At 42.2% G+C, this 21,827-nt stretch overlaps 1 protein-coding gene across 1 annotated transcript in view; it reads left to right on the top strand.

Moving 5' to 3' along the window:
- plod1a (procollagen-lysine, 2-oxoglutarate 5-dioxygenase 1a) overlaps window positions 1-21,827 on the top strand; it is a 75,685-nt gene that overhangs the window by 21,739 nt on the left and 32,119 nt on the right. The window contains exons 7-12 of the mRNA XM_050064621.1: window positions 5,789-5,886; window positions 7,666-7,767; window positions 7,924-8,055; window positions 15,572-15,693; window positions 18,348-18,452; window positions 18,655-18,780. Coding sequence (XP_049920578.1) covers window positions 5,789-5,886; window positions 7,666-7,767; window positions 7,924-8,055; window positions 15,572-15,693; window positions 18,348-18,452; window positions 18,655-18,780 — 685 coding nt within the window. The remainder of the gene's footprint in view (window positions 1-5,788; window positions 5,887-7,665; window positions 7,768-7,923; window positions 8,056-15,571; window positions 15,694-18,347; window positions 18,453-18,654; window positions 18,781-21,827) is intronic.

The following is a 21,827-nucleotide window of genomic DNA, read 5'->3' on the forward strand; positions in this document are numbered from 1 at the left end:
TTAAAACACATAAAACAATTATCTATAACATTACGTTATAAACGACCGCGGACCTCTCGCTCGCCCCCCCTCTCTGACCCGTGGCCACACCGCCCGCGGAAGCGCTGCGAATAGCCTCGAAGCGCCGGACCGTGAGCAGCTCGCGCCCTGCAGCGATCGTTTCGGCGTCTGGTCTATTTTCTGCGCGAGCCGCGAGCGAATGTGTCAAGCCGGGTGACGGAGACAACAGCTGGGAGCAGAACTGCTTGTTTTTTTTCCTCCACAATCGAATATCAATTTTCACATTCGAAGGTCCATTTTTTTTTCAAATTCGAATTTAAATTCGAATTTAGAATATTCGTTGACAGCCCTAGTGTAATGAAGAACTAGCCTTTAAGTGTGCTTGGTGACATCACAGAGTGACATGTCACTGTGTCAGTGGTGCAAAAATGAACATGAAGTCCGCACACCAGGAACTGCTCCTTCATCTCTGTCACTTTAATGGTATATCACCACATGTAACGTTTCGGGCACCTGCCCTTCATTAGACATGAAATGAGTGTGGAGACACACCTCCATATATACAACCCCTAGGGTCACCTGACAAAACATGTTATCAACCACAGGTGTAAAAATGATTAGTCTTTACAGCTGATTATATATACACACATAATTTAAACACATTTGTACAAAAGCATAAAAAAATTACATTGATACATACCAAAAATCACAGTAATAACCATATACCTATTTACAGAAATGTTAGAAAAATTTTTTGGCAGGTACAAGACCTGCCAAAAACACACTTTAAATATCACATCATGGAAGCATCAGGTAGAGACCATCATGAAATCACGTGATATCAAAAGGGAAAAAAAAATACTGTAGAGGCGCCTCTAACATGGAAGTAGTGATTATCAATCAAAACCACAGTGATATAACATGTGTAGAATAACATGTGAACATGGCTCACACAGTAGTGGAAGAATATACCAAATGAAACATAAGACCAGCTACTGAGGGAACAATGTCAACACAAGCTAGCAGTGGTAATAGGTTCCTTGACACATATCACAATGAAGAATGAAAAACGGAAACAATACCCAAAGCCAACAAAGTCACAGAAAGGGCCTCAAATCGAACCACATCGAGCCCTTTAGGAGCCAAAGTGTCCAGGGTATATATCCACAATGCTTCTCTTTTGACAACGAGAGAGTTAATATCACCACCACGTGAGGGCAATTTCTATGAGGTCCACAATACAAAGAGTACTGGGGGTGCAGTTGGAACGTAGATTTAAAAGGAATTCTGCTGCCTGGAGAAATCTTGTGGTGTGCGCACTAGGGGTGTCCCCGACTAAGAATTTTCATAGTCGAATCTGATTTGACAGATTTTTCCTTTAGCCGACTAATCGTCAAATCATGTTGTTTTCCCCCTCATTGATTCATGAGCTCATTTGCGTCAGTTTCCGTTGCGTCAGAACTAAAACATCCAAATAAACAAATTTAATTCTTCAGTTGGCATAATGAGATAATAATTATAAAAGTAAAAGGGTTATCATTTTATCTTTATCTTTATTCCTTTCACTTCATCAAGGTATGATGCTCTAGATGAGCGCAGACGCGCTGCAGCCTCATCCATGTCTTTAACAGGAGTCGTTTCTGACTCGTCAGAACTTGCCATTTCATTCACAAATAAACATCCAAAAACATCATCAAAAGGTTTAGAAACAGTTTTCCTTCTTTCTGACTCTCTCTCTCAATTGTTTGGCCACGTCGTTAATAAAGTAGCCAAATAAAAAATCAGAGTCTATCAAGAAAACAATCAGCGGTGAAATTCGTTTCAAGACACTTCAGGTAAATGAATAATCCTTCAAAAAAGTTTGATTTGAGAACACATACCTCCTCCAGAGTGTTTGTTTATGCGCTCCGCCACCGTAAATCATCATCACATGATTCCCGAGCGCGGCACCGCTGCTGCTCACCGCTCTCTCAGGGGATGGGTCAAATGCGGAGAACAAATTTCACACACTCAGGTGTGTGACAATCAGTGGGACTTTAACTTTAAATCACCGTAGGCCTCGATGCTGTTCTGATGGTCGTGCAGCGCACTCACTCACCTCCGCTTATTTGGATCGAGCGACTGGGTGATTTATTCATGCGTAGTAATGATTATGCCTACTGATTAAACGCACTCGTCATTTTCAATTTTTTATTAACAGAAATTAGGCTGATGTTTGTATCAAAATAGGCTATATATCATGAATTACTAGAAAACAAATACATTCTATGTCAAATCAAGATGTTCAGCAGCAGTGAGCACCCCCATATAGTCAGAATGGTACGGTCTTGTTTCATAACCACATTTTGCGACGATTCGACGGCGAGACTGGCAGTCGAATCAGACTTCTCCGAATCGAATCACCGAATCATCGACTATTCGGGGTCACTCCTAGTGCGCACACAAGTCATAACGCAGTTGGCGAGAGTCCCAATGACAGAAACACACGTTGCCAGGTATGAAAAGAAAAGAAAGATTACGAGTCTCCGTGACGCAAAATCTGGGTGAAAATCGTGTAATGTGAACTAGCCTTTAAGTGTGCTTGGTGACATCACAGAGTGACATGTCACTGTGTCAGTAGTGCCTAATCAGGTTTGAAGACTGGTTTCTCACTTAGGTGTGAGAATGAGGCTTCCTGTGGAGATAAGGGCCAAATTACTGTCCTTTGTTTGGTGAACAAAGAACATGCAGTCTCAGCCACCATTCCAGATGGCATGACCCAGAGAAGAAGCCTTCACATGTCCAGTTTAGATTTTAACAAAATGTTGTAACTGTCAGGGCAAATACCAGAAGGCTTCAAAACTGCTACAAAATAGATGTTTTTTTTTAATTTTTATTTTATTTTGAGAGCTAATAGCCCCTCGACATAAATACATTTTGATTATATATTTTATTTTGTTGGTAATAGTTGTGTAATTGCAATATTACATTTGAGGTTGTGCGTAAATATCATTTGTGGCACTTCAGTGATACGTCCTGACTGCATCACTGTCATGCCACAAATGACATTAAAGCACACCCTCTCATGTAATATTGCTTAAGTGCACCCTTCCGATAACACCTTTAAGAAATGGTATGTTTCTTATCAGCCACAAGGCAACTTTTTTTTTTTTTTTTTTTACGTTACAGTAACAAACAAAACAATACAGACACCCTAACAGGATATCCACCTACAGTAAAACAACAATAAAACAAAACATGTTCAAAGGCATTCAGTTGTCTAATAGTTATAGTCTTAAATGGTGGGTTTAGACAGCAGGAGTAAAGGTTACTTCACCACATCGCACTAGATCTAACTTGGTAGGTGCACAGTCTAGTCAAGGGGGTGTACCGTGGTCCTATAAAAGGCAGCTTTCTTAAAGATCATGGCCCTTTAATAAAATCAATATATTTTCCCCATTTGGCATGGTATGGTATCCACAAGGCAACTTATTTCGAGAGTGCTTCATGCCATCTACAACATGTGACACTAACCAGCATCCTGTCCCGCTGATGATCTCTGGTTGTGCACTCTGTATGAGCTATTGAGCAGTGGGGGTGTAAAGGTACACACAGTCGTGGTTCAGTTCATTCCCCAACAATATTTAAGCTAATATCTGTAGATACAAATGACATGACAATATTGCAGTGCATCCCTAATTGACATTATGCTATTATTGGTAATATATTGACTGAGACCACTTCATGGGCAGATATTGAATTAGTGTGTTAACAGTCCACAGTGTAACAGTAAGAGTACTGTGTCTGTTTTGTAGCTGCTTATGTAATGACTTGTCTTCACACTGCTTTGGAAAATTACACTAGCTACAAGTCTTTCAGAAAACCTGTTGGTAACCAGCATTTAACTTCTTCTCTGGCTCTTTCCTGTGTTTCTCTCTCTGTCCAGTCACTAATCTGGTAAATAAATTACTGATATATCATCACCTTACAGGTTTCAGAGCTGCAATGATTTAGGCAGGGCTGCAGGTTGAGACATGAGCTGAACTGTCTGCGGTGTCTGCAGCATTTTTTTTTTTCTTTTGAAGCAGGGGAAAGAATTTGTTAGTTTACTGAGAGAGAGATGTGACAATACCAGGAGTCTGTAGGTATGAATGGACTCCCTCAGGACCCCTCCTCCCCACACTGCTTGTATGTACACTGCAAGCTATATAGGAAGGTGTTATGCCCAGCTCGTTTAAGAGCACAACAAAAGAGGGAGAACCACACAGCAACCAGTTAGATTAACCAAAGATTTATTTAAAGAATAAGATTTAAGTGCAGATCAGTAATCAGTGGTGTGGTGAGAGGTGTTGGATGTATGAGGTGTATGTGTGTAATCATAAGGAACCAAAAGAGCCAACGTAACACAACCCAAACCAAACCAAACAACGCTGGGGTTGCCTGGAGGCCCCAGCCATCCAGGAAGGAGAGAGAGAGCCATCTTAGAATGGCCATGCCTTTATAGACAAGGCCACAGGTGAGGTGAATCCCCTGACGAGATGGGAGGGAGACAGGCAGGGAGAACCTGGGAAGGGAGGAGCACAGAGAGGCCAGCAAAACACAACATGGCCGAGGCCATCACAGAAGGCTATATTTGTGGTCAAGGAAAAGCCGATACTTTAGCCGGCTAAGCTTACCACTGGCACCTACCTGTCCAACAGAAAACAAGCTAACTCTGTGTCCACACTGTAAACCCCATTTTGCTCACTCAACGTAATTTTCTTGGAAACAGCTTGCATTCAAAACTTTTAGTTTAGTACAATACAGTAACATAAAGTTTTTGAGTACAGCAGACACACAATAAATGTGTCACATTATGTCAGTTTAACATAACTGTTTTTCACCAAAGCACAACTTTATGTTAGACGCTCTAATATCCACACAGGAGCGGTCACTAATACACTTTTTCCATTTTTACTCTTGGCTGCGCTGAGTCAGGCCAAGCCGCTCCAGAGATGGACCTTCTCTGGAGTAGGTCCAAAAGCCGGGCCGCCCGCCTGCAAGCGGATAGCAGTGATGTCTCAACAACCACAGCCAATCCCCAACAACCCCCCTTCTCCCCCCCAAACAAGCGTGTGAGACTCTCCTCACCTATGTCTGCAGGAGACCAGAGAGAAAGGCGTTTGTAAAAGTCTCTGTGTGTTCAGCTCTCAGTACTTTTGTAGCTTCTAACTGAATCTCTGTGGTTTGGAGTTTAGTTTCTCTCCTGCATCCAGTTTTTACTTTAGATATCTGCTTTATTTTACAGTTTCATGTTCACTGTCAGCTGTATTAGAAGTTGTGTGAAGTTGCAGCTCGAAAACTCAACATTTCCTTTTTTGCTGCTTCACAATAAAAGTTTTTACATAAAATAATGGGGGACCTTTACTGTGAAGAATCTATAGGAAATGAAATGTGTTAATACTGAATTAGCGGAACTTTGTTAGCAGCTTCTCTTCAATAAAGGCAAGTCTAATAATAGGAGGAAAGTAAAAGCAGAAACAGCCACAGTGCGATGTTGATGCAGAGCTGCAAACAACAGGCTCATACCAACATAATCTAGACTGGATCAGTCCACTGCATTTGAACATCATCACTCAAGACAAGCCATCATCAGTATATAGACACACCTTCAAGCCAGCCCGTGACTGTTGAAAAGGGACATAACAGTGTATACGACCTAACTCCTGGTGCATATGTCTTTTACCACATCATTAATTGTAACCCATTAGAACCATTGTGAAATACATAAACATTGATCACTGCGTAATGTGTATGTGTGTGTTTCCAGACGAAGTGGTGCTGAAGTTTGAGGATGGACGGGTACGAGCCAGGAATGTTCTGCATGACACCCTACCTGTCATCATCCATGGGAACGGACCAACGAAGGTACTGACCTGTCAAACCATATCCAAAAATCACATGCTAAACACTGTAGCCCGATAAAGCTAACCATCAGAGCAACTTCAGGCAAGATCAGCAGTACATGCGGGTGTTCACTCAGTGATTCTGTTCACACTTTGTCTGAACTTAGTCTGAAACTGTTGTGACACTCATAAACTGTAAAAATAATGGACCATGCTACTGTGACATTACCCACTGGTTTATAGACTCCCGTTGTGAAGCCTCGAGTTCAGCACTTCGGCCATCTTGTTTTTTTGTTGTTGTTTTTTGGAGCCAGAAGTGACTTTTGGGGTGAGGGGATGGAGCTGTGGAGGAGCGAGAGGTGGAAGCACAGGGCACTATCAGCAGTCAGCCTGTTACTCAGAGTGGTCCACATGCCCCTTGGTGACACTTTGTTTTTTTTCTACATCCAGTGTTGGGCAGTAGTGTCACTACACGTAGCGACGTTACGAACTTATTTCTCAGTAGCGTGGTGGTAACGTCTCTACTTTCTGAGGCAAATAGCTTTTCAGTAGTGAAGCTGATCAATTGACCGAGTAGCGCAGTAGGGTCCACAAAAGTAACAAGCTAGGTTTCCAGCAGCTTTCAGTCTGTACAGGAAGTCACAAGTAAACTCATATCCTGTTTGATTTGATGCTGACTTATTAAAAGTTTTATCAGACCCACATATCAGTTTGTTGTAAATCTTCAAGTGTTTTAATAACGACACAGTAGCCCACTGAAATGCTTTACATGCGATCTGTAATTTTTATTCATAGTTCAACCTCCATTTTACATGAATTGTCAGGTGCATCAGCATCATATCAGTTTGCTGCTGCAAAGCAGACCTGTCCCCTCAACTACATCTAAACTGAACATCAGTCTAACAGTCAAACACAGAGGAAAGAAGTATAAGACAACGGCTTTCATTAAAAATCAGTCAGACATAGTCAGGGCTTCACATCTGTATAGATGTTATTTTAAGAATCCTCACATCTCACTTGCTGCAAGTCTCTGTGTTGTAAAATACTTCAGTAATTAAAACAGTCCAGTGTTAAAATTCAATAGACTCTGTGTAGTCTATGATAAATGTATTTAGTCTGTGACTCCCAGACGTCTCCATCAGTAACAACAGGTATTCTGTTAAGAGAATAAACCTTCAAATTCGACAAATAACATCTAAATCCCTAAAATTCAACAAAAATGAACGTCATATTGTTGAGTCAACATCTAAGCCAATCAGCTTTTAGATCAGGTGAGAGTCAGGTGATTCCCATCATGCCCTGGGTCATGCAGTCGATGGAGAGCAACTGCAGTGCCTGGCTCTAAAAACTGCAGCTGCCTAGATCTTGTGAGAATATCGTTGTCCACTTTAGCATGATGTCAGAGCAAGTCAGGATGAAGTCGGAGACAAATCTAACCAGCGTGCACTGTGCAGCGATCACTGGTGATCAAATCTGTGCAGCCCTGGCTCAAAAACGAGCCCATTGTTTGTTTGTGGCTTGTAAGCTACAGGTTTGTGACAGTGTGTCTTGGTGCCCTGCCTGTCAATCAAACATGTACACCTGCCCACCCACCCAGAGGGTTCGAGGTTAAAGGAGCATTCATGATCCATCTTTTATTCTTCCTGCCAATAATATTATTTAAGAATATTTGTGTCCAGTAAATCAGCCAGTCAAAGTATTTGTAGTTGTTGTTAAGACATTTAAAGCTATTTTCTTTTACTAGGCACGGGGCATTGGATTGAAATATGATAACCAACAAGAACACTTATTTGTTTTCCAGCTCCAGATCAACTACCTGGGTAACTACATCCCCAACACATGGACATTTGAGACAGGATGCACAGTGTGTCATGAGGACCTCCACCCACTGACAGCTCTGAAGGTCTGTTCACAGGCTTTTGTGATCACATCCCCTGATTGAATTTAATCGGTACTAAGAATGGTTTTAACAGTTCAGGTGTTTTGTTCCGTCAACATTTGGTGCCAAATAGAATTAATAATCTCCTGGAACTTCTATGATGCTTGTTTTTTCCAACAGGAGAGTGAGTACCCTCTGGTGGTTATTGGCATCTTCATTCAGCAGCCCACCCCTTTTGTGACAGTGTTCTTTGAGCGCCTACTGAAGCTCCAGTATCCAAAGAACAGACTTAAACTCTTCATCTACAACAAGGTAACAGCAGCATAGCCAGATATACTCATTTAGATGAGCCTGTGGGGATATAATGTATGCTAGAGCCAAAGTGGTCTGTAGATCAACCATAACATTATTCCTCTGCGCCTGGTGACAGCGTGGCCAGAGGCATTGCTCCATTCTGTAATCCTGTCAGGAGAAAAAAAAGACCTTTTGGCTTCTCTTTGTTTTACAGTCTGCTGTCCAGGGGGTTCAATATCGATACATTTCAGTGATTCTCAGGAATTATTTGCCCACTTGCTCTGTAGATTTAACTTTGCATTGAAAAGTTATGTTTGTTCCCTGTGTGTAACTTTGATTTCCATGTCTTGGAATGTAGGATATTGGCCCTGTAAAGGGGTTAAGTCTATAAATGTGTCAGTTGCCCATTAGTGTGCTTTTTAAGTCTTTGCAGGCCATGTCCTGACTCCCTATGAGTTCAGATCTGAATGTAAAGTTGAGGTCACCATTATTACTGGTTGCTTGGTTACACTGTAACCTTGGTTCTCTGAGTGAGGTGATTATCTCTCCACCCAGCAGTTATATCATAACTATGTGAATTATCCCCATCTGGGGTAATCGATGTGAAAAATCAAAAATCTTAAAGCAACACAATGTAGTTTTTGAGCCCTCAAAATATATATCCAAGATCCTTGTGATGTACATCAACTCACAATAGGTTGTTTCACTTGCACTGGCACTATGCAGTTTCGGGGTTCGGGTAGGAACCCAGACACAAAAAAGACTACAAAATTTGGCTGCTTTACGGCATACGTCATATCCCCCTCCTCTCTTTAGAGTAGCGTAGCCGAAACCGAGGTGAATGAAGTTAGACGTGGTTGTCGTGGCTGAAGCGACAAAGAAAAGGAAGAAGATGAAGGTGTTGTCCGAGGAGACAAAGAAAAGAAAATGGGAGAGCGATAAAATAAAGAGCTCAAACAAGGATTAATATTGGCCCGGCTTTCACACGCTGGCGAGAGATGAAAGAGGAGGAGGGATGCCCGACCGATGGTGACCTGGCGCTGTTACTGCTGTCCCCCCTCTACCTAGGAGACTCACTGTCTGCAGGTCGGCTGCCTCAGGTACATTTTAAGATAAAGTGTTAGCCTACATACAGACAGCTTTCATTTTAGTTTGTCTTTAACAGTTTGCTGTTAGCATGTGCTTGTGTCGACCGCGATCGTTAATCATAATAGCAGTGAATGAGAGACTGCGAACAGAGCAGATTGAAATATGGCTTTCTACATGCTGATCACATGTATTGATTAAGTATTGGCTTGGTTGGCAGAGGTTTTATCGCACTTACTTATAGTAAAAAGCGTAGCTGTTGTTGACTAGAGTAATCTTGAAGTTATATTCCCTTCATCTGCACCGCAGCCTCTCTGCTGTTGTCTGACTGACTTCACTCTGTTGAGTTTGTCTTCCCTGATAGCCAACTTTGTCATGATAGTGAAGATCTCCGAGCACAAAACCTCCCTGTGCTGGTGGTCTGCAATGATGGAAAATGCAGCCACCCTTGTCAGAGGAGGAGTGCTTTGGAACTGTAAATGATACCGCCAGAGCCTCCCATGTCGCGTGAGGGCAAGGGAAGGCTGGGGGTGATACCGCATAAGGACTGAGGCATGGGCTTGGGTGGCCCCTGGCCACTGCTACGTCTTCGGCCCCATTTAGACTTGCCACGCTGTGCTGCGTCCAGCCCCGACATATCTTCCTGAACCCAAGCAGGCTGAGATTGCTTGGGCTGCTGTGGCTGATGCCGCTGCCAGCCCTTACCTTACTTCAAGGGGCCTGACACTTCCTTAACACAGTGAAGGGATTCCTGGCCCTGCTGAATCATCATGGATGTGTCAGGCCCAAACAAGGCAGATGGCTCAACAGGAAGTTTGAGCTGACACGCCCTATCCTCTGGCTGCAGCATGGACTGTGAGAGCCAGAGATGGCGCCTGGCCACCTAAAAACTTGCCAAAGCACTGCCAGCCTCTTCACCCTGCTACCTCATGAGCTTTGGAAGAAGTGAGGAGACACGTTGTAGTTCGGCTATTAGATCTGTACTACACTCCTCCTCCAGCTGGCCAACCAGATGGCGCTGGTACAGGGATAGTATGGCACCCGTGTTGCCATGACTCCATGCATTTTCCCATCAAACCATCCATTACCTTGCAGTTTTTACTCGGGCAATTCGCCTTGCCCCGGAGGGACTTTGATGGAGCCATCAAGGCAACCAAAGCCTGATCCATGGGGGGGCAATGGCCCACAGCCTATCATCCCCCAAATGTCAACAGCAGCCATACAACTACAGAGCCCCGACCAGCATGCCCCTGCCATCGGTTTTGCAAACTGACTCCTTACCATATCCTCGATATCAGAAAGGAGAAGCACAAGGAACCTTGCAGGTCGCCCCCGTTTCATCATCGAAATGGAAAGGGGCGAGACCCTGGCCACCTGGCAGGTCAAGCCCCAGAGCCAAAGCAGCTCAGCCAATAATTTACTTAAGGAGAGGTGACTGCTGGTCATGCTCCCTCACAAGCACCTGCTGCCCCTCTGAGAACAACTCCTTGTCCTCTAGGAGCCCAAGGCCAAGAATGTCTACCTCCTCCTCTGACCCGGGCGAGGAGGAGCTCCTATCCAACCCAGCAAAGTACCCAGGAGCAGGGACGTTCCCATGTGACACAGTCTGCTCACCCCCGCTGATACTGTAATAGTGGAGGCAGAAGAGCGCCCTGATAGGCCCCTGTTCGCCACTACCGGACCCGCCAACCTAGGGCGCTTAGCTGGCTGCAGGCCCTGAGAACGGGCTGGCAGATGTCTGCCAAATGAATGGCAACAGGCTTCCCTTTGCCTTGCCTTCATGCAGAAGCAGTTCATGCATGAAGCTGCATTATCATGAGTGGCCAATGCATGCTCAATTCCCAAACATAACACACAGTAATCATGGCCATCCTCTACTGGCATATTAACATTACAGCCTCCACAAGTGGGGCCCTGCTGACTTGTCATCGTCTCCCTCTCTCTCTTTATTTTTTCTTTATTTTTATTTATTTATTCATTTATTTATTTTTTTTTTTGAGTGTGATGCGCATGGGCTAGTGCGACCATAAAGTGCACTCTTTAGTTATAGCAACAGTATTGCTAACTGTAATAGTTTTCCTGAGCCTACAGATATGAGTGTGGCCACAATATGCATTATTTTCCTTTGACACCAGACAGCGGGACACTTATACTGGAGGGAGATGTGTTTTAATGAGGAAATGGGAAGCTTCCACAGGTGCAAAACGGAAAACCAGCTACGCCTTGTAGCGGCTAACTGTGAAGGTAAGCTGCCCGCTGCCCTGCGACTTGGTTGGATTGGAGCAGGCAACTAAACCACCGAGAAACGTTGCGAGCTGCCGCCCCCCGACCTGGTCGGGTTTGAGCAAGCAACTACCTCCTAGAGGGAAGCAGCACACTGCCCCCCAGACTAATGCCTTGTGTCCACTTACGTATAAGCAAAGAGACGAGGGCAACTGGAAGTCTATTCATTCCTATGGGAATCTCTGTGATATCCCATGTGCCTGCAAAACTCGTCCCCTCTGTAATATTTTGGTCTGGAATTTGCCTTGAGTACATTAAAAAAGTGAAATTACTGGGGCGTCGGTGGCTTAGTGGTAGAGCAGGCGCCCCATGTACAAGGCTGTTGCCGCAGCGGCCCGGGTTCGACTCCAGCCTGTGGCCCTTTGCTGCATGTCACTCCCTCTCTCTCTCCCCCTTTCATGCTTGTCTGTCCTATCAAATAAAGGCTTAAAAATGCCCAAAAAAATATCTTTAAAAAAAAAAAAAAGTGAAATTACGTGGTGGATTTTGAAAAGACTGTATGACAGTGTGCTAGTTTAGCTAACAGGCTGCTAACTGGCTAACAGGCTGTTTTCTTCAATTCAGTTGCCTGTTGATTGTCAAGTGAGTTTGCATGATTAAAAAGAACTTGTTTAGCTAGTTTTAACACATTGTGAATCTGAGTAATGTTATTCTGCAAAAATATGGTTATACATTATATACAGTCAGATTGTCATTATGACTCGTTCAGCCGTTAAAACATCTTTTTAATTAAATATTTCACGGTTGTTACATACATCTTGTGATGCAGTTTCTTGGACACATCATCAGTGATAGTACCTAGGGTCACGGGGGGCTTCGGGTCTTTCAACTTCATTAGGCATGTTTCACAAAACATGCCTAATGTTCCAGGACAAACTACATGTCCTGTAGTGCCGCACGATTAATCTAATCACAATCGCAATCGCGAAGTCAGGCTGTGCGATTATATAACCGCATAAAAGGCTGCTATTTACAATTTAATGTAAATAAATGTTAATGTGTGTGCCTGTGAACGTGACTGCCTCTCCTGTAGTGTGTGGAGTTTGTTGACATCACGCTCACAAGCTATCCTGGTGTGTGCAGCACGTATGGTCAGGTGACCACCCGGTGTGCAGCAGTGACCAACATGGACGCTGAAGAAGAGCATGAGCATGACCATGAACAGGCTGAGTTGGTGGCGAAAAAAACGCAACGTCTATTATATGGTGATACTTTGGATTCAGGTACGCCGACGTTAAACAGAAAGACGTGCTGTGTAAAACTTTAAAAGTTAAAGTCGCCATGTCGCGTGGCAGCACGACCAATCTATATCAGCACTTGAGACAGCACAGAGAAAAGTAGTAACCAAGCCAAGCCGTGTAACGTTAAAGACAAAGAGACAACTGAAAGCCGCCAGAGCCTCATAAAACAACATCCAAGCACAGTTACGCATACATTTGTAAGTGTCACGGGGAAATCACAGACTCCATAACAAACTATATAATAACAAATGAAAAACTGAGCAACTTTGCTCGGTTTCAGCCCACTTGACACGCTGCTATGGCATGCTGGAATTTGTCAATTTTGAACGCAACACAGGCTCGCTCCGCTGTAGGTACAGTGTCGTGCTGCGCTGCTGTGTGAGCAGCGTGTTTGACTGTGCCCAGTCTGTTCATGGTTATTTACACTGTCCATAACAATAACTATGTCAGGTCAGGTCAGTGCCCCCCTAATATAATGTAGGGGAAACATTGAATCAAGCAAGAAGACTAATGATACCTTTTTTTTTTATTATACTGTAATCGCAATTGCTAATCGGGATATTGTCCACTCAAATTGCAGTCGCACATTTTTATCAAATCGTGCAGCACTAAGGTCCTGCATATTCCAGACTGCTGGATGGTGAAAAACGTGACAAAATTAGCCTATCCCCCATGGGTACAGGTAGTTTCTATCAGGTTTCTATCCATCTGTAAAGAAATGTACTTCCCTGCGTTGGACACTAGAGGCATCATCCATGTACAGACAGCAGTCACATATGTAAGTGGAAACATGGCTTAAGTCAGGCTTGAGCCAGCTGCTATGCCTCAACCGTGCATAAACAGACAGCTTCAATACACGGACATGGCACCCCTCTTAACTGTTTCACTCCTTATTGTCAAAAAGAAGAAACAGTGATTAGCTATTCTCGAGAAGGACCAGTGAGGGCCAGCTCTCCAACCTAAACTAAGGTAAGTAGACAAAACACTAAACTCATCTCTCTTTTTCTTTCTGCTCTCACGTGGACTCCGACTGGTTGAAATCAATGAATCAGTGGGTGCATGTGCAAGGTAGGGCTTTTATAGCCTGGCGCATGCGGGCCATGTAAAGTGGTGTGTCTTAATAACTACTGGAATTGGAGATAATCTTGGTACGATGGAGAGCATGAATTGCAAGAAACCAAACTACTTCAAAGCTGCCAATGAGCTGTGCCGCAGAAGAATGATTTGGGTTTTTAGTTTCATTCACTACACTAACTTGTAAAGGAAAAAAAAGAACATAACAAAGGACTGAAATGAAAGTTCAGTAACCCCTTTAAACCCAATTAACTGTTGTCAAAACCTTTCTTTTTTTCTTTTTTTTCTTTTTTTTGAGAACCATAACTCAGTCAGATCTAAAGACATGCACATCATAAACACAGTCCTGATATCAGTGGAATCAATTTGATTTCAATGCAAACAGGAACTATCAACTCATGTACTAGCAGGGAGTGCAGCATGACGTAACCAGAATGTATAAAAAAAAAAAGGCTGAAAACAAGGCGAAGTCCAAACGAAATATTTATTCTGACAGTAGGCTCTCAGTTCTGCACTTGCTTCAGGGTTCCCACAGACATGGAAAGACATGGAATTTTACAATCAAATTTTCCAGGCCTGGAAAAGTCATGGAATTAGTAAAAAGCAGTGAAAGTTTTGGAAAGGTTATGGAATTTTGTTGTGTGTGTAATGAAATTGTTACAGTAATCTTCCATGGATAACCTTCCACATAATGTAACATAATGGCAGATTAATTTTCTGTAGCTATCATCGAAATGCAGACTAATATACGTCAAAGTGACGCTTTGCTACCATCACATATGTTTCTTCATTTTCTCTCCATGTTCCATCTCTCCCTTACTGTATGCCAGCTAGCTGAAATTATGTTTGAATAGAGTTTGATTCTGATATGTTGGAAAAGTGTCTGGCAAGTGGGGCAAGAAGATTTTTTTCTGATAGTGGTTTCATGAAAGGTCATTAAAAAGTTATGAAATGTTGTCCATGAAAATATGTGGGAATCCTGTTTCTTGCAAGCCTAACTTATCCTGTAAATAAAAATTTATACATAACTAGCTATGACATTTAGTGACTATCCTAAAAGCCTGTATATATATATGTATATATATATATATATATATATATATANATATATATATATATATATATATATTTATATATGAAGAGAGTGAAAACCAAGTCAAAACAGGCAGAGGTAGTAAACCTGTTTGATTTTTTTTATTGTACCACAGTAGCCAGAACTATAATATTATTACTTTCAATAATGTTGTTGTAAGCTACTGTTATTACCTGCATCTCTCTCTCTGTCTCTCTCTGTCTCTCTCTCTCTCTCTCTCATTGTGTCATGCGGATTACTGTTAATTTATTATGCTGATCTGTTCTGTACGACATCTATTGCACGTCTGTCCGTCCTGGAAGAGGGATCCCTCCTCAGTTGCTCTTCCTGAGGTTTCTACCGTTTTTTTCCCCTGTTAAAGGGTTTTTTTTGGGGGAGTTTTTCCTTATCCGCTGCGAGGGTCATAAGGACAGAGGGATGTCGTATGCTGTAAAGCCCTGTGAGGCAAATTGTGATTTGTGATATTGGGCTTTATAAATAAAATTGATTGATTGATTGATTGATTGATTTTAAGAGCTTGTTGTCCGAATAAAAGCCCCTTGCTAGGGCACTGTCATCTGTGGAAAAAGCTACTGGTAGTACAAATGTATACCATAATGACATGACTTTGCTGTCACCAACGCTCATATCTGCTTATTTAGTGCTGCTTTCAGAGTCTGTAGTAACTCAGACTCCTGCTCTGCACTTCTTTTTCTATCTATCTATCTATCTATCTATCTATCTATCTATCTATCTATCTATCTATCTATCTATCCAGGAAGCTCATCATGAGCAACAGGTCAGCTCTTTCCTGAAGGATCATGGAAGCCTTTATCAGGAGGTGAAGTTCATCAGGCCTGAAGAGGAGATGGATGAAGCTGCCTCCCGCAACCTGGGCTTGTGAGTTCCACGTAGTAGTTGGCTGTATGACAGTGTATTTCTAAAGAAAGTGTGTTACACAAAGTCATATGTGGTCACCTTAGAATGAATACTTTAACCAGGGATCCCATGTTCATGGAAACCTGGAAATGTCATGGAATGTCACAATCACATATTCCAGGTCTGGAAAAGTCATGAAATTAGTCAAAATCATTGATTGTTTTGGAAAAGTCCTCGAATGTGTTGTGTGTAATAAAATGTCTTGTTGTTGTTGTCAATCCTCTGTAGATAACCTTCTATGTCTACTTCCAAGGCTTTAAAAAAAAGGATATGCCTATGGATACATTTGCATCCAGTAATGAGTTTATAATTCATTGCATGAAGAATACAGTGATAGTATAAAAAGTTTTCTTTTCCCTCATGCTTGAACATCAGTGCCAGACTGATATACAGTAAGTGCTAGTATGACTGTGCCTGTAGTTTTAAGTATTTGAAGTGAGTATGAGCGTAACTAACTATTAGAGACTGGAAAAGGTTGCTGATTAATTTTGATAAAATAATTAACATTTGGAGTATACTATACAGTTCTTCATTTTACCCATTGTGAATGTTCTCTTTTATTAGTCCTTAAAAAAATTATGGAAAGTTTTGAAACTTTATCAATGAAAATGTGTGGGAACCCTGTTTAATGTTAAACTTATTAGCCTTAGGTCATGTGACAAACAAATGACAATGTTCAAGAATTAGAAAAGGTTCCTTTAACACATTGACAGAAAGAAGTTGTGTATGTTAATTTTATATTTACTTGGTTTATGGTGCAAATCCTGTAGTGTTTTCTCTGTTCTAAAGAAGCAGTTTGAGAGGCTTTACGAGAAGCGGTGTGGTCATTTACTCAAAGTCCCTCTCCAGTCAAAAAGGTGTTGTTCTTCACTGTACAGAGTGATCGATGCACAGATGTGATGTTGTTTAAACATTCATCTGCTGATCAGGGGACATTTCTCCATCCATCCATCCATCCATGATCATGGGGCAGCCTCTGGGCTAAAAAATTAAGCCAACTCAGAAATGCCAAAAATGGCAGTTTCATGAATGTCCACTTGAGGCTGGCTCCAGAAGCCAGTCAGTCCCCATAGAATGCTATGTAAAAATGCCCAAATATACAGCAGAAATAAACATGTTTACAGCCTGGTAAAAAACAAAAACAAAAAAAAAACTATTTTGGTCTCTATAGGTGATTTCAACTTTAATAACAACTGCATGGGGAGTGAATTTTTACACATTTTATACAATAATATCTGCAATGATGTTACAGTGTGTTCACGTTGGTTTGGTCAGGCTGCATTCACAAATTTTTCATATATTTTCCTATGAAAAGCTATGAAATGCGAATATGTTGGTCAGGTTTTCATCCAAAAGCTGTACACTCTTCCATGTTTACTGTCAAAACTGTCACTATGCCAATACTAACGACCGGTCCCAATACCCACACTTCCCCTAGAAATACCCACTTGCACTTGGTTGTGTGCATTCACTTTTAAGCTAGTGGTGTCCCAAAACAGAATTGAGGTCGTGGAAGTGGTTTCCAACACTTAAAATCCACCCTAGAGTCCAAGGGAGCCCCGACCCACACTTACAACAAAGTGTAGGATGAAATTTCCCAGAACACCTTGCGAAGTCAGCAACTTCGGCAAGTTTTGGAAAACAATTTGTTACTGTATGATCAGAATGTAGGCTATACAAACAACAGATGGTTGGACTAGCGTAAACTCATCAGCAACTCGGTTGAACACAGCGTCAAAATATTTAAACAAATCGACTTTCCCGAACAAAATCGATCAGAACTAGAAGACGTCGTAGGCGGCTCCTGTTTTCAGCATTTCTTCTTTGTTGATTCATCAGACGGAGAAGAATAAACATAACACGCGCCACAGCGGAGAAGAATAAACATAGCACGCGCCACAGCACAAGCACTGGAGCCGGCATTTTCAAACCTGATTGACTACCGGTGTCTTGCGTCACCGTGTGACGTATGCCTGCACGTCGGCCACGCCGATTTGCATGAAGTGGTGTGGTGTCTTCTTAGGGAAAGATCTCTACCCTAATATTTCTCACTTCCCTCATCAAGGGTTATCTCGCAAATGAGGGCACTCAATACCAAGTGGAAGATTTAAGGGGTAGAAATGGGATTGGGCCTAACTTTTGTCTCTCTGACAGTCTGCTCTGCGCTGGAAGTTTCAGGCTTCTTTGCGGTTGCTGAGTCGAAGTCTTTTCCCCCGTTGATACGTTCTTCCTATATTAGACAGTGATTGGCATTCGCATTAGATACATACCTTATCTGGCTACCTGGTGTACATTTGAATCTCAGATTTTAGGGCAGTGCAGTAAAGCAAGGAAATGTGAAAACACCTCTCTAGTGACAAACTTTGCACAGATACAGGTCAGTATAGTCAAGGTCAGACATTTAAGGGAACGCAAACAGAAGGAAAACACATTTTTGAATGGAGGGTGACTTAAATGAAAATAGCAGGAGCTTTTGTGCGCACAGTGTCTCACAGGCAAAAGTTAAGCGTCACAGTGTTGGAATACATGCAAATACGTGGAATGCTTGACAGTGGTATTGTGTATGTAGCCCTTCTCTTTAATGTCACACAACATGCGTCTGTCCTTCCTTTCAGTGATATGTGCCGGAAGGACCAGGACTGTGACTATTTCTTCATGTTGGACATTGAAGTGGTCTTAAAGAATGAGAACACACTTAAAATTCTCATTGAACAAAACCTGTAAGTATATTCATCAGTATTGATTAGTAACAATAATCTTGTGCCAGTTTATGTCATGGGGCTGCTGTGGGCATATACACATATAACACATATAGTAAATCTCTTAATTTCTATTATAAAAATGTATTTGCACGAGTTATGTTTTTATTAAATGTATGAAGAAGAAATATACAGTAGTAACTCTCCTTTCTTTGTTCATTAGTCCTATTGTGGCACCGATGATAACTCGAGCTGGTCGACTGTGGAGCAACTTCTGGGGAGCCTTGAGTGCAGAGGGCTACTATGCCCGATCTGAGGACTACGTGGACATTGTTCAAGGACGCAGAGTGTGAGTTACTGAAAAGTTGCAAAGACTTCAGAGGGGCGTTTAGTAACAAATGACTGAAAGAAGATTTTATTGACAGACTAGAACAAAGACCAACCAGCAGAGCAGTTTAGACAACATTACAGAAAACTGCAGAATGCATGGAATAAAATCAAACGGATCCGTAGAATTACCAACTAATATATGTGATTGTTTCACTGGGCAGTAATTAAAGTTATATTCTGTTGACCCACAACCTATGTACATACTCCAATAAAAGCCTGTGTTAAAGTTATTGTCAAGCTCTTTGCGGCATGAACAAATACAGGATGGGTAAAAAAGGGGGGGTGTTAAATTACTTACGGCTCACATGGTAAATTCAGCAAAATCAATACAACAGTCATGTCATACTCAACACTAATTTTCATTTGCTTTCCATTTTTAAAGTGAGTGACAGCGAGTTCTTCAATTTATAGACAATGGAGGTACAGACAACAGTTATTTCTGTGTGGATGAGATGAAATTTGTCAACTGTAAATATTTAAAGAAATATTGTTTGGTATGTCGTATTTCTCACACAACCAAATGTATGACAGCAGACTACGCTCTGTATATATACATCTGAAATTTTCTCCATACCTTTGTTAATCTAACTGGGAATGCTGGTATTGGCAGTAGTAAAGGAAAAAAAAAGCCTACTCAGAACTATTTTCTGAAGTTGAACAATTAACTATTAGTAGACCTACGATACAGTGGCATCATGGTTCAATACATTTTCGTTACAGCAAAAACAGAGAAATGCCAGAGATATTTCCTTGGTTTTGAAAATTTTAAATGTATAAAAACAAACATGATGTGGGCTTTGGGGGTTTTATTTGTACAAAGCAGGAATTTTTGTCTGGCTGAAGTAGGCTCGTATAAGTCTGCTAAATCAATGATTGATGAACACATTATATGATGAACACATTATACATGTTAGAAAATAATAGTTTAAAACATGAAAAGACAGATAACTGTAGTGCTGAACTGTGGAATAAGACTGTTGGAATGTTTTTCATAATTTCTGCGTCCTACTATATAAAAATTACATTACTACTGACATTAGAGCTCATAGTATCAGTATAATTTCTTTTGTCCACTGTGAGTCAGTGGCAAATTTGCTACGTCCCATGAGCTATCTGAGCTCTTTCAGTCTAATAAATACATGAATAACCATATCTGTTACAGACACAGTCATATAAACACAAGCTAAACAGCTGTCACTGACAGACCTGTCAGTCTTTCTGGCTAAATCGGCCATCCTGCTTACTGCTGTGGGTGTGTGCTTTGTGTCAACGTTAGCTGCTAAGCAAGAGGCTATAGCCACGCAGCAGCTCTTGTTCCCAGGTTCGGGGTGTGTATGTGCTGTGACTGTTTGCTGGTGGCTTAGCTGCTAAAGAGAGTCTCAGTCTGTGGCTTCGAGCTTCAGCTTGGGGGTCATGTATGTTACTGTGTTACTGCTGCTAATGAGAGTCTGTAGCTGTGCGGTGGCTCGTTCCTCAGCTCTATGTGTTTTTATCCACTACTCTCTCTCGCCATCAAAATGGCTCCAAACACCAGACCTGTAGGTTGTCAGGTGATCTTCTATTTCTGGTCTGGTAATGGTGTTACTAACCATCTTACAACAACCTAGCTTAGCTAGCTGCCTCCAAGTGTGTCTTGCTGCAGTAGAATGTTCTCCTCCACCGACCTCTCAGCTCACCTCATCCAGCCATGAGACCCCATATTCAGCATCTCCTCACCCCCTTTTTCCTCCAACTACATTAATAGACGGGGACTCGATAACCAGAAACATCTGTTTTTTTCAAAGCTCTCAGATCTGCTCCAAACACTGCCGCCATCCATCCACAGAATAATTCTTCATGTTGGGACGAATGACTCTGCTTATCGACAATCCGAGGTGACTTTTACAGTTGCTTAACAGCTGCGGAAAATCCATCTTCATCAGTGGACCGCTTTCTCCTCACAGCTGTGGGTCAGAAAAGTTCAGCAGGATCCTTTGTTTTCACACCTGGCTCCAGTCTCTCTGCAGGGCTCGCAATGTTTGCTACATTGACAATTTCCACCTGTTTTGGAATCACCAATCCTTTTTTAAGTCCGATGTCATCCACCCCAACAAGCTAGGCTGCAGCATGCTAAAGGCTAATCTGCAGCACGCTGTGCAATATCACCCACGTGACCGACTGCTGTCTCACCTCACTCACACACCCACACAGGTCCCTCCCTCTTCCTCTATGGTGACTTCCCAGTATACTACTGCCTGCCAGACTGAAAATAGCCCTTGTTTGACTGTTTCCCCAGTCTGCACTGTAAAAAAAAATTGTCAAGCTCACAGTCAGCTGGTCCTCCTGTGACTCTCATCCCAACCCGTCTTACTCTCAGATAGGGCTGGGCGATATGGCCTAAAAAAAAAAAGTGAATTTTGCGGCCTGGTAGCACGTACCTGGGCTCCAAAACTTTCAGCATGTGAATAAACCCCGGCTTTTCCATGGTAAATAAGGGCATCACATCGCGACTGCATCCGTGATTGCTTTCCACCGGGCCCCTTTGTCATCATACGGCGGTGTTTCCCCTACCATTATATTGGACCCCCCCCCCCCCCTTTGGAAGATCAAGTTAGTTTTATTTAATTTTATTTTCTATGTAGCTCCAGATCATAACAGAAGTCATTTAAGGTCACCTTTCCTATAGAACAGGTCTATACCCTGTCCTTTTATTAAACTAACTAAAGAGTTATGTTATTTATCTTGTTTACACAACGGCATGTCAGTTCTGTCTCTACACGGTGCACGTTTACAATCCTCCTATGCTCTGTGTCGCCCACGGCGGAATTCGGCCCCAATGCGCACACACACACACACACACACACACACACCAGGGCTCAACAATAAGGATTGCCCGATTGCCCGGGGCAAGTAAAACTCAAGGTCGGGCATGTAAACTAACAACTCACTTGCCCGATTGGGCAAGTTGCTAAAAATAGTAAAAGTTAATAACTAATTGATAAAATAAATGTATTTTAAAACGTGCTC

This window comes from Epinephelus moara, chromosome 16, assembly GCF_006386435.1.
Source record: "Epinephelus moara isolate mb chromosome 16, YSFRI_EMoa_1.0, whole genome shotgun sequence".
NCBI lineage: Eukaryota > Metazoa > Chordata > Actinopteri > Perciformes > Serranidae > Epinephelus > Epinephelus moara.